The sequence below is a fragment of the Hypomesus nipponensis genome, chromosome 24 (assembly GCF_054491055.1).
Source record: "Hypomesus nipponensis isolate SF chromosome 24, ASM5449105v1, whole genome shotgun sequence".
NCBI classification, from domain to species: domain Eukaryota; kingdom Metazoa; phylum Chordata; class Actinopteri; order Osmeriformes; family Osmeridae; genus Hypomesus; species Hypomesus nipponensis.
This window is the reverse complement of record NC_140384.1, coordinates 2101699-2114422: the sequence shown is the minus strand read 5'-3', so window position 1 is coordinate 2114422 and position 12724 is coordinate 2101699. Positions and strand designations below refer to the sequence as shown.

Sequence of the window (12724 nt, the reverse complement as noted above, 5' to 3'; positions counted from 1 at the left end):
TCAACTTGGCTGTAGGTATCCTACAGAGTGATACTTGAGTAACATTTTACAAACTGCATTGACAATCCATTGTCTCACCACGCACACACACCCCTCTAACTTATATCCAACTTACAAATATGTATACATATGGTTGAGCTTCTCTTTGAATTTTTGAAGGAAGGATTTGGCTCTTGCATTGCTGGACTTTGACTTATTTCTTCTAACATGTACATTGGACTAAAATAGTCTCTTTTTATTTATTGTTTTTGTTAGTATTCTTATTAGGGTTCCTCCTACTGGAGGGAACCTATTGTTTTTGTTAGTATTCCTATTATTATTATAGTTCTACGCTAAATGGCCCAACAGCTCAAAAAGTCCTGGACCCGATTTTTTACAATTTGGCCCAATGATACAACAGGTCCCTCACGACTTTATGTAAATGTCCAATTGCCTCAATATTTTTTTTGTTAATAAATCAAATATAATTTTGACTGATTGTTTTTCAAACCTAATAGGGTCCAAGACAACATCAGTCTCTAGTACCATAAACAATTTCACCTTGGTATGTCAATATATGATTTAATTCAATTGAATTGCTCCATAGTGCGCGCGCTCCAAATTCTCACAGACTCATCCTGCCCCTTGACACTAGGGTGACCACATGTCCCGCTTTGCGTTGTGTCGCACAGCATTTTCACCCCTTGTTCCGCACGTCGCATATTGAAAATGCTGTGCTATACAGCGCAAAGAGGGACAGATGGTCAACCTACTTGACACACGCAAAAGCTTGGCGAGACGCACACACATCCTTTCTGTAAATGGTGTGCTGTCCAAGCCCCAAACTCACCCTCATTTTGCATCCAATCCCAGCTTGCCGTTACGAATATAAATTCCTTTTCATTGTTGTTTTCAACTGGAATCTGATAGCCGGTTTGGAGGCAGCCATGTTCGGTAAGTCCTATTTTTACAAATTTTAAGCTAGAATCAATGATTGGTTTCATGAAAGTACACTACTCTTGAATTATGGTGAAGGTTAGAGCACTTTGAGACCTTTAGATCGTGAGTTTGAAGTGTCGGAAAACCAAACTCGAAAAGTAGCTAGCCCTTTCCCTCTGTGTAATTACTGAATGATGTAGCATCTCGGCGAATTCATAAAAAAGGTAGAGGAGGGCAGCTTTTAGGAGAACAAGCGATTCCCCACTGACCTGTCGGTTCAGAATTTTGATTTGGCTCATGAAAGTCTGTGTAATAAGCCTATGCGCCAGGGAGACCGCAAAGGCTGAGTCCATGTTTTGGTCGCGCCATGTTCATAAGTTCACCATTTTACAGTTTGGTCGACACCAAAAATGTCGAGGAGGGCAGCATTTAGGAGATGTGGGAATTGTGCTTGTAGCCAGATGCTCCGATTATTTTTGTGATTTGTTGAAAACTTGGCAAGTGGAGTGACACTGCGTCCCGGTGGTACATTGTTTTGACTTAGCCATAGACAGACTCGGCTCGCTCGCAGACTTATAGACAGACTCGGCTCGCTCACTGGCAGTGTGTAAACAACTCAGTTCAACTCCTAATATGTCACAAAGGGCTGCTTTTTGTAGACAAGAGCCTGCTGAAGATAGTCAGTATATAGGATCTTTCAAAACAAGCCTATTTCATTCGTCATTTGCCTGAGAAAGCGACCTACGTTAGCCAGGCTAGTTTCACTCGGTCAGCCTATTTAAAGGTCTCTGACAGTCAGAATCACAGTTTACAGGCAAAGGTCGAGCTGGTCTTTGGTCAGATGTGCATATATTATCCAGTTTAGCGTTAAATACTCTTGCTACAGCCTGTGTTTTGAGTGACTTTGCTTGGGTTTCCAACACGTTTGGATTGAAGTTCAAGTATTGCCACTGCATTTCAGTCAAAACTGAAGTCTGTGTCAAGTGTAGATGGGAAAAGCTTTATTTTTCACCACTGACATGGGCCCTTTTTTAACTTTTCCAGGTCATGCAGAGGCCTGCTCAAAAGAGTGCAACAGAGCATAATGAGAGCAGCAAGAGAGGATGCTGAGTGTAACAGAGGATGCAATAGAGAATGATGAGGGCAACGCATACCACTTGTTGGACTACCCCTCTCTACCTGGACAGCTTCTCTTCAGCCCTGCCCCCAAGACAGCTTCATCCAACTAGCCTGCCCTGCCTGCCTGCCCCTGCCTTGATATCTCAGAAAATCAAAAAATTACAGCTGTTTAAACTTCAGCCAAATCTTATTAAGCTTGCCTCAGAACAAATAGCTGACTTTTCTATACAGTAACTGACCACAATGGTTGTCAACACTGAGAATAGCTCAGTTGGCTAAGACAGTGTACTGCTAGGAGCATGGTCACAGGTTCAAATCCAGCTGCAGTCTTTTGGCCAGTCATAATTTTGATTATCTGTTAAGTTAAACAGGATGACATCATTCTGATATACCATGTTCAAAATCACCTTGAAATGTCAACCGTTTCTTAACCTTTGTCCCAAAGCTGACAAAAGCTAATACTCAAATCAGAGTTGGAGCACAGCTAGATAATCAGCGTCAGCGCCCCTTGGGTACCCAGCATGCAGTGCGGTATGTCAAATAGGCAAAGACTTGTGGAAAATAGTGTGGTTACAACAGCCGTGCGGGGGATTTCAGTTGTTGTGTTTGTTCAGTTAGATGTTTGTAATATTATTTTTTCAGTTAATATAATCTTGTTGGTCATCCTGATTGTGCATGTTGTGTATTTTAATAGGACCAGAGAGTCGGCTGCTGTATTGCCTTAGGCTATTCTCACAAGGAGCTGAGCATGAGCTCTGCCGTAGCCCGGTTGCCCACATGACTATTGTTAATTGTGCATTGACTGAGATTCTGGAAAGAGATAAACTCAAGAAGAGTTAGACTATCTGAAGTTTTTCAGCCATCTTGGGAAAAATGTGTCAATTGTGGGAGGCATGTTTTTGGACTACCCCTAAACCTCATGTGGCCGCTGCAGCATTTCTGCCTCGGCATGACCTGTGCTGGGAGAGAGGTAAACAGCATGGATGGAAATTGTGTGGGCAGATGTGTCTTTGTATAGGGTGAAATGGAATATGAATGCAATACAAAATGGCTGAAAGGGTTGTATTTATGTAAATGTCCTCATTGCCTCAATATCTTTGTGTCAATAAATACAATACAATTTTGACTGATGGTTTTTCAAACCTTATTGGCTTTGAGATTACATCATTCTGAAGTAGTACAATGTGCAATGTCATGCAATTTGACATTGAAATGTAGACAGTTTCGAGAGACTGACTTGTAACATTTTGCTCATGAGTTCAAATCCCCATTCAGCCTATTGTTGTTGGCCAAACATGAAGTATGTTTCCTCAAGGATCACAATGACTCTTGCTTAGAGACTTGTTGCTCTTGTTGGTTAGTGGTAACTGATTTAAACTGTTGTATTTGCTGCGAAATATTCTATTTTAGTTAATCTTATTTTTATTTTACTGCTGCTTGCTTTTCTACAGGTACACTTGCACTTTCATGTTGTTTAATTGTGACTTGCTTAACTACATGCTGTTATGGTTCTCTCCTTTGGCACTTATTTTTTGGTTGTTCACAATGTGTGCTTCTTCTTTTGGCTACCCGCAATGCTTTGGGGCTATCTTGTTGTTATTATCAGTGACCTATGCACTTTGTAAAGCTCTCTCTTGGAAGTTGCTTTGGATAAAAGCGTCTGCTAAATGTAAATGTAAGTAGTTTTGCTTCTACATTGTACATTTTTTTTATATTTTGCCATTTTGCGAAGGAACCCGCATTGCTGCTTGCAGCTGTATTACATTTACATTTATTCATTTAGCAGGCGCTTTTATCCAAAGCGACTTCCAAGAGAGAGCTTTACAAAGTGCATAGGTCACTGATAATAACAACAAGATAACCCCAAAGCATTGCGGGTAGCCAAAAACAAGAAGTACACATTGTGAACAACCAAAAAATAAGTGCTAAAGGGAGGAAACCATAAGAGCATGTAGTTAAACAAGTTACAATTAAACAACATGAATCTCTAAGTGCAAGTGTACCTGTAGGAAAGCAATAGAAATAGGATTAACTAAAAATAGAAAACCGTTAAAATGAAAACTTTAAATAGTAGAGTCGAATAAACTGGTTTAAATAAGCCTAAATACAACTCTTCCTACCTAGTAACCCGCATAGCAACCATGACAGTTTCCTGCTAGCACGCGTACACATCTCAGGAATTTAAGGTAGGCATAGCGACGGACGCGTCCTTGCTTCGGAACGGCATTGTGACGTCAGGTAGGACACTATTTGGCCCTAGGACACTATTAAGGCCTGACAGAGCCCCTCACCTAGTGGGACCACCACTTTTGGACTGAAGGGTCACACCTCTACTCTTCTTATCATAGTATCTTTTCCCCTTGGCACTCGACTGTTGGCTGTTTGCACTTGCGATCCTATATGCCTCCCATCTTTCCCGCCAATTTTTCGGCATATCCTTTTGAGGATTCAGCTTCTTTGTCTGCTATGAGACCAAAAAGGAGGTCAACTTGGAGACGTGGATGACGGCCATAAAACAAATAGTAGGGGGAAAAGCCTGTGGCTTCGTGCAGTTGTATGCGTGTATCACATGAGGTAGATGGTCCTTCCAGTTCTCTTTTCTTTTCCCCTTAGGGTGTGAAGCATTTGTAACAAGGTACAATTGAACCTTTCAGCAGGATTACCCTGGGGGTGATACGGAGAGGTTCTAGAGTGTCCAACACTGGATAATTGTCTAAAGGTTCTGAACAATTCGTTTTCAAACTCCCGGCCCTGATCATGGTGGAGTTTGGTTGGGTATCCAAATCTGGGGATGAAATCACTGAAGATCCGGTCAACAGCTGTCTTGCCAGCTTTATTCCTAGTGTGGTAGGCTTGGGCGAACCTAGCAAAGTGGTTTATCACTACGATGATATACTCACATCCACCCCGACAGGCTTCTAGGTGGAGGAAATCAATGCACACGAGTTCAAGGGGCGAATTTGATATAATACTTCCCATTGGTGCTCTTTCATGAGCTCTTTCTGCTTAATGCAGGAGCACTTCCTTGTGATGTAATCTTCAATGTCTCTCTTCATGAAGGCCAGTATAATTACTCCCTTGCTAGGCTCAATACCTACATGGCCCATGTCGTTATGTAGATGAGTGAGGGCTATTTGCTTGTAGGTGGCTGGCAGGACCAGTTGTCGCCGACCTATTGTTTTTCTGTAACACTGTTGGTATAACAATTCTTGAACCCTTAAATAGGATTCCATTTCAGTTCAGATATGTAACCTGTCCAATTCTCTTAAGAGCCTCCTTATGCATGTGTGAACTTTTTCCCGGTCTTCTTTCAGTAGTGGTGTGTTGTTCTCCTTTAACTCCATGACTTTTTATTGACTCCTGACATGACTCCTATTGCAGTGTCTGTTCTTTGTTCTCTTATTAATTCATCATGACTGATGGTCTGAAGAAGCTCCATGACAGGTTGGGTTTGGGATGCTATGTTGAGGGCTGCCACCCAGGCAATGTCTCCCAGCTGGGATCTCCGGATTCCTTCCCATATAGCACATACTGCTTCCTCTGATAGCTCCTCAGCACACTCTGTCATAAAGGTGTCGATATCAAGGGGGGCAGTGGGATAGCGCATCAGCATCGATGTTGGTCTTATCTGATGTCGAAGCGGAAATCCGCTAGCTATCCCACCCAGCGATGGCCCACGGCATTGAGTTTGACCGCACTTAAGACGTATGTTAGTGGGTTATTGTCTGTAAAGATTGTGAAATTGGGGGCGTAGAATAAGTGATCTCTAAATTTGTCGCACACGGCCCATTTCAGTGCCAGGAACTCAAGTTTTCCCCTGTGTAGGTCGTAATTCTGTTCTGCCAATGTCAATGTGCGCTACCCGTAGCCAATCACTCTCATCCTCCCATCCTGATTCTGGTAAAGGACTGCACCGATGCCTTTTTGAGAAGATTCGGTATGGAGTGCGAAAGGGCGATCAAAATCTGGGTACGCCAGCACTGGAGGTTCGGTAAGCTTGTCTACCATACATCCCAGGATCTGCTGGTGTTCTTCCTTCCACTCTACTGGGGTTTGGGATGACTGCTGAGGGCTTTTTGTCCTTCCTTGTGGCGGTGTGGGCTGCAGTGTGTGTGGTTTTACCTTGAGCAGGTCATACAGGGGTTTAGCTATATGTGAGAAGTCCTGCACGTATGTTCGATAGTAGCTCAGAAAACCAAGCAGTTGTCTGACCTGCCCATCTGACCTTTGTGGAGTTCTGTTTCAGTACCTGTACTGCTTGGAGGTCTTTTGGATCCACCTTCACCCCTTCTGCCGACATTAACCGTCGAACATATCGGACCTCTTTGTGAAACAACTCGCACTTCTCCGGTTTCAGTTTTACCCCATGATGCTGTAGGGCTTGAAGGACTCTACGAAGCACTTGTAAATGTTCTTCAAAGGACTTGGAAAAACATAGCACGTCATTGAGATAGGGGATGCAGGATTCATCTCTTAGGGTGTCGAGCATCTCCTCCATACTCCTTTGAAACGCTGCTGGTGCGTTTGACAATCCAAATGGTATTCTGACCCACTCGTACAACCCCCAGGGAGTGGTGAATGCCGTCAGGAACCTCGATCATTCGGCCATAAAGCCTTGGTGGTAGGCCTTGCCCTGGTCTAGGATTGAAAACCAGTTGTATCCTCCTAGTGAGTCAGTGAGGTCTTGGATTTGTGGAAGGGGGCACAGTTTTGTTTTTCAGGAGCCTGTAGTCGATACATAGGTGCTAAGAGCCATCTTTCTTTCTCACACATAACAGGGGCAGCATATGGTGATCGAGACTTCACAATCCATCCTTTCACCAACCTGAACGTATTCTTTGACCTCCCTGTATAGTGGTTTTGGAATAGATGCATAAGCCTTTTGCACCGGAGTGACTTCCTTGAGTCTAATCTCCATCTGCAGGGAAGGGATACAGCCGTGTCACCACTGTTCTGAGAAAAAGCCCCCGGACTCCTCGTATAGGACTTCCTCCACTAGCTATTGTTGTTCAGGGTTTAGATGACTGATGTCGACAGGCGGTAGCCAGGGCCCTGTGGGGGGGTCACTGGAGGAGGCAACATTGTTATTTATTGTTGTTATTGTTTTGCTCGAGTACACTCAGCCTGTTGTGATACATCTGTCTCAAGGATCTTGGTGACATGTTGGATCTTACCTAGAGGTGTCCTTTTTGGTAGGGTGATCTCATGCTTGGAGTGGTTGGAGATGGGCACCTTTACTTATGGCCATCGAGTGTTGTTGATTTCCAGGAGGCCTTCTCCTACACTCAGCTGTCCTACAGAGATGTTCCCATCCTAGGGTTCATATAAAACTAAGGGATCCGAGATGTCAAAGTTTGGGGGAATTTTACACCGCACTTGTACTGCCTTTCCCGCTGGGATGAATATGTTGTCTTTGCCCACTCTTACTGTGGCCGGGTCGCAGTATGTCCTCTGTGAAACTTGGATGAAATTAACCATGGCCACCACTTGCTCTTCTTCCATTCCAAATGCACTTCGTAGAAGGATGGTGACTGTAGCAGCCGCATCACCAGAGGATTCTTGTCTCCTAATAATCTCTTCCAGTACATTGGCTCCTAAAAGAGGCTGGGGTAATGACAACTGACTAACCAGGAAAGAGGCTTGTATGGTGAGATTGGGGTTGTCATTCCCTGTGAGGTTGACAGTGAGCTCAACCCATCCATCGTAAGGGATAGTCTGGCCATTGACTGTGAGACATCCAGGTTTTCCTCAAGAAGCTCCTGTAGAGGTCTCATTGTATAGTTGGGAATGTGGGTCTCGGCCCATCCTTTGTCGATGATACTCACTTGTGAGCCAGTGTCAAATAGAACTGTTGCCGGGTACCCACTGATCAAACACAATAAGTGGTGCTTTTTATCTTGTTACTCTGACAAGCAGATGTGCGTGACTGTTTCTTCTGTTGGAGTGGCTTAGTTAGTTTTTCAGGGGCAGGGTTCACTGATTGGGACTGGGGCTGTACATTGATCTCTGGCTGTCCCTCGGCAGAGACCGGGTCCCGTTTCCCTGAAACTTGGTGCGCTTCAAACATCCCACTGCCCGGTGTCCTATGTCTTCACACACAAAGCAGTGGTTGCACTCCTGCTGGTTCTGTTCAGTACATTTTTGACAAGTTGTCCTTCTCCTTACTTGGGCAGGGGTTTGACTCTGCAGAGGTTGGGGATATGTGTTAGGAGGTGGCTGGAAGGGAGTACGTTGTAGGGGATAAGGTGATAGTTGTGCTGGTTGTGTCAATGAGTGACCGACCTGGGCATTTACTACCTGTTGATCAATCAACGTGGTCACAACGTAGTCATGTGTGTTAGGGCCTCCACCTGAGCACTGAGCTGTTGTATGGTCTGGAGATTCCTATTGTCTTCCACTGAGGCTTTTGGTTTGTCATTCCTCTGCCAGTCTCCTGTTTCCACCTTGGCACTGTGTGCATGTGTTGTCTTTTGACGGAGGGTTTGGCTGAGTCTGCGCTGGTGCTCATTCTCATCACTTATCATTTTCATTACCTGGCATAGGATTTCCTCATCGGTGACTAGGATTTTCGAGATGAGAGGTCTCAGCGTCTGTCGAATATCGGTGTGATTTGTCCCAAGGCCATGGTAGATTGTATGGCGAAAAACCTCTTGGATGGTCCTTGGATCGAAGGAGATGTCTGCGTTGGCCTGCCTTGACTGAAAATTAAGTTTCTGTTTTAGTCCAATCATGCGGTCCAGAAACTGCTGGGGTGACTCTTGTTCAATTTGTCTAGCACACATTAGCTCCTGAAACATCTCTGTCGTTGCCTTTTCTCCTAGGTGAGACCTGAGGAACTCAGAACTCTGGTCTCCAATTTGACCGCCATATACTTTGTATTCTCTGCACTGGATGTAGGGAAGATCCTTTAAAGGGACCGTCCTCTGTGACATTGGGTGTGGCATTGATGTCCCCTGGTGGTTACATACACTGACTGGTAGAGTATTTGTAGCTTCACATGGTTTTAGTTGTTCACCCAACTCTTCATATAGTTTTCTCAGTTATCTTGCTGACTGTGTGCTTGTGTTGGGATGTGTGCAGGGCTGGTGTTGTTTCTGTGTTGTTGTGCTGTTGGAGGGTGAGTGTGGTGAACTGGGACTATCATGTGTGACAACTTCACAAGCTCCATCATCAGACAGATCACCAACAATGCAAGGATTCAAAATTCTACTTATTAAATCAGACGACATCATCATCGCTCTCTCGTAAGGAGTCAGACTGTATGTAGGAAACAGCACAGTCCATGGAGCTTTCCTCATGGTCTGGGCTCAGCTTGGCTGTGTCCTTGTTGTCAGCCGCAATGTCCCTTGCAAGCTTGTGAATGTCAGCGCTCGAGAGTTTGAACAAACTCTTTTTGATGTCCCACACCAGGGGCCTCATGTATAAAGGATTGCACAGATTTCATACCAGAAGATGGCGTACGGCCAAAACTCAAAGTACCTACGTACAGAAATATTCAGATGTATAAAACCGGTCGTACGCCAGGTTCTGCGCACCTTTCCTTTATAAATCACAATCAACGTGAGATTGACCGCACGTGAACGAGCCACTGACCCCGCCTTGCCTCCTCCCATAAATGAATATGCAGATGGGCTATAAATGCGCTCCTGAGGTAATTTCTTTGTCTCAATTACCGTATTCCCTCGAATAAATGCTGCACCAAAAATGAATGTTAAACGCTGCATCGTTTATTCAAAGTTTATACTCAAATATACTCCGATCATACACTCCACGTTCCATTATGTATTTAAGCTTACATTTAGCATTAAAGAATAGAATTAAAGAATTCTGTTTTCATGCTTAATTTGAATTGTCATTTGTTTGCAATGAGAAGTGATTTATTTTAATTATAAAAAAATACATTGTAAATACAACAAGGCCACCCTGGTGGCCGAGGCCTTGGGCAACTGCCCAACTTACCCAATGGGATGCACCGCCCCTGGCTAGAGATAGCTGTTAGTTGGCATTAGAAGGGAAGCTTATGAAAAAATTGCCAGAAAATGAATAGCAATCTAGCCTATTGCTAATGCCTGTCTAGATTATCTATTGAAAGAACTGAGAGAGGCAGGTGCTATTGCGTTAGCAAGCTAAACTAGTTTACGTGTCTAGTATGTAGGTGTTTCCGCTATCTAGCTGTTCTTGCATTCCTTGCAAATCAGCATTAATGAAAAGCAGTCATCTAGTCTAGCTAACATTTGCTTGTTGCTTAATCAGTGATTTAGAAGACCGCACTGTTCACACTAGCTAAGAACATTTAATGTAGCAAACTAACAAGCTTGTCTAAAGACATGTTAGCATGCTAGCGCAGCTACCCTAGAATACCGTATAAACGCCGCCCTCAAATAAATGCCACCCTCAAATAAACGCTGCACCAAAAGTGAACATTGCGTAATAAATGCTGCAAAGTTTATTCGAAGAAATATGATACCAACAATTACAATAGGTTTCCTCTTGACGGAGGAATCCTAATAATCATTGTTCGATTTCTATTTGTATGCAATAAAGAAGGCCTTAAGTATTAAAGTTCAATGATTTGTCTTTATTTTGGTGCCAAAATGCATTTAGTAAGTTTGGAGTGCATGTTAGTGACGTAAGGCCAAGATAATACAATTTGGTTCGAGGCCACTGACCCAGGAAAGGACACCCCATGTCTGCCAACTGTACCAGAGTTTAAGGAAAACCTGCCAGCGAGCAGGTTAGGTTCACAGATTCAGTTACCATGGACACTGACCCACAGTTTGCACTACCCCTCTTTCTGGAACTCACTCTTCTCAGGGTTAACCATCTCAGGGTTTTCACTAAATCCGCTTTCTGGAATCCCCCCTGTATGTCAGTTTGGAAAAAAGTTATAAATACATTTAGTCATTTAGCAGACGCTCTTATTCAGAGCGAAATAAACATATTATCATTGTTATTATGCTAATCCTGCTTTTAAAGCTCTCTCTTTAACTGACTGAGGTGTTCCACCATCAGGTATCTGAAGATTTCCTGGTTGAGTAGCTAACAAGTAATAACTTCATATCTCTTTGACAATGTGTGTGCATGTTTTCCTAGCCATCACTGGGAAAGACCAAGGCCAGAGGGTTGCTGTATCAAGGACCAGACTTTGTGTATGGAACATCCACAAACATCCAAGATGGAGGAGTATCAGAGGGTAAGGCTCTCTAGCATCAACAAAAGGGCAGCAAGATGAGCTGGTCCAGATTAGAGAAGAGCATGCCTGTGTGTGTGTGTGTGTGTGTGTGTGTCCATGCTGGTCCTCTTTATCAGTAATCAGTGATATAAAATGGTAAGAAACATCCACTCAGGTATTTGACCTATTGCTAAAGCCACTCCCCAAAATGGCTTTGACTAATCCTACCTTAGCTATTGGTCACTACTTGAAAAAGGTCCGTCAAGCTTTCGAACGTTTAGGTGATACATACCATACGGAACATACAACTCTGATAGCAAGTATCCCAGGAGTTTAGAAGGGAAACTAATTTTTCCCCTTTCACATCCCAAAATCCAAGAGTAAAATAGTGTGGTATGCCCCATTCTCAGCTGAATATCTCAAAGATCAACAAACACACTTTTTTCTGTTTCAACGTAGCTATGGTACTCCCTCTGAAGCCGACTATAGTCCTAGCTGTATGTAGCTCTACGAGCTGCCTAATCTGTTGTCCTTGTCTAGCTAGATAGATTACTAGCCAGCTACAGTACTATAGTATAAGTATAGCACTAGCTATAATTACTAGAGCTAAATATAACTGTGCTGGAAACTTGACGGAGCCTAAGTTTTGGAATCGTGTAATCATTGTGTGCTTTTGCTTCAATTATTGTTATGTCCCCTTCCTTGTTGATTTGAATATTCTGAATATATCCACTGCATATTGCAATCTGTATTCCCTCTATCTGGAGAATATCAAGAAGGTATCATTCCAAAAAGAATAAGTTACACTGATCGGTACAGTATGCTACTTTTGGCAGTTTACAGAAGTACCCGCTAAACAAAGAAGCAAAGCTTGACAAGCTAAGATGGGCAGGGCTTTTGCAAAAGGTCAATTGCATTTCTATGTTACTCTCGACTCCCCTCTGCTCTATTGTATACACTATGATTGGTCGAAGGGACTTTACCTGCTAGTTCTACATCTCCAGAGAAAGACAAGCGCTGTGATTCTCAACTGAGGGGGTCACAACCACGCCTCATACTTATCGTTACTGAAGGGTCTAAACACTCCTCTTCAGCTACCTCACTCCCTCTTATCTGTCACTATTCACTTATGAAGCGATTCAGAGACAGGGAGAGACTGACTCCCTCGGTATGTGATAGCATGCAATGGCCGGAAGCCAGCCGGGCCCAGTTGATGTATCCGCCAGCAATGGAGAGGACAGCGATGCCTGAGGACGCAAAGAACAGCTTAAACAACACCAATACCACTGACCACCAGTTATGCTCACCGAAAGCCATCAAGGCCGCAGCGATCTTTCGGCATCGATGATAGCAGCAACCTGAGGGCGTACTTCAGATCAACAAAAGATCAAACGCATTAGAATGAGTGGCAGACTCTCCACTCCTCAGAAACAACAATAAGAAAGAACAATCTTAGATAGTTGATATAGAGAGAGAACAACCACGTCTCAGCACCGAAAGCATAGTTTGTAAAAT

The 12724-nt window shown here is 43.6% G+C and overlaps 1 protein-coding gene across 4 annotated transcripts in view; it reads left to right on the top strand.

Moving 5' to 3' along the window:
• The window catches only part of cfap77 (cilia and flagella associated protein 77), a 97753-nt gene that overhangs the window by 2081 nt on the left and 82948 nt on the right, over positions 1-12724 (top strand). For all 4 annotated transcript variants that reach the window (XM_084690410.1, XM_084690412.1, XM_084690409.1 and 1 more), the window contains one exon: positions 11131-11230. In XM_084690410.1, the coding sequence (XP_084546536.1) occupies positions 11131-11230 (100 nt within the window). The remainder of the gene's footprint in view (positions 1-11130; positions 11231-12724) is intronic.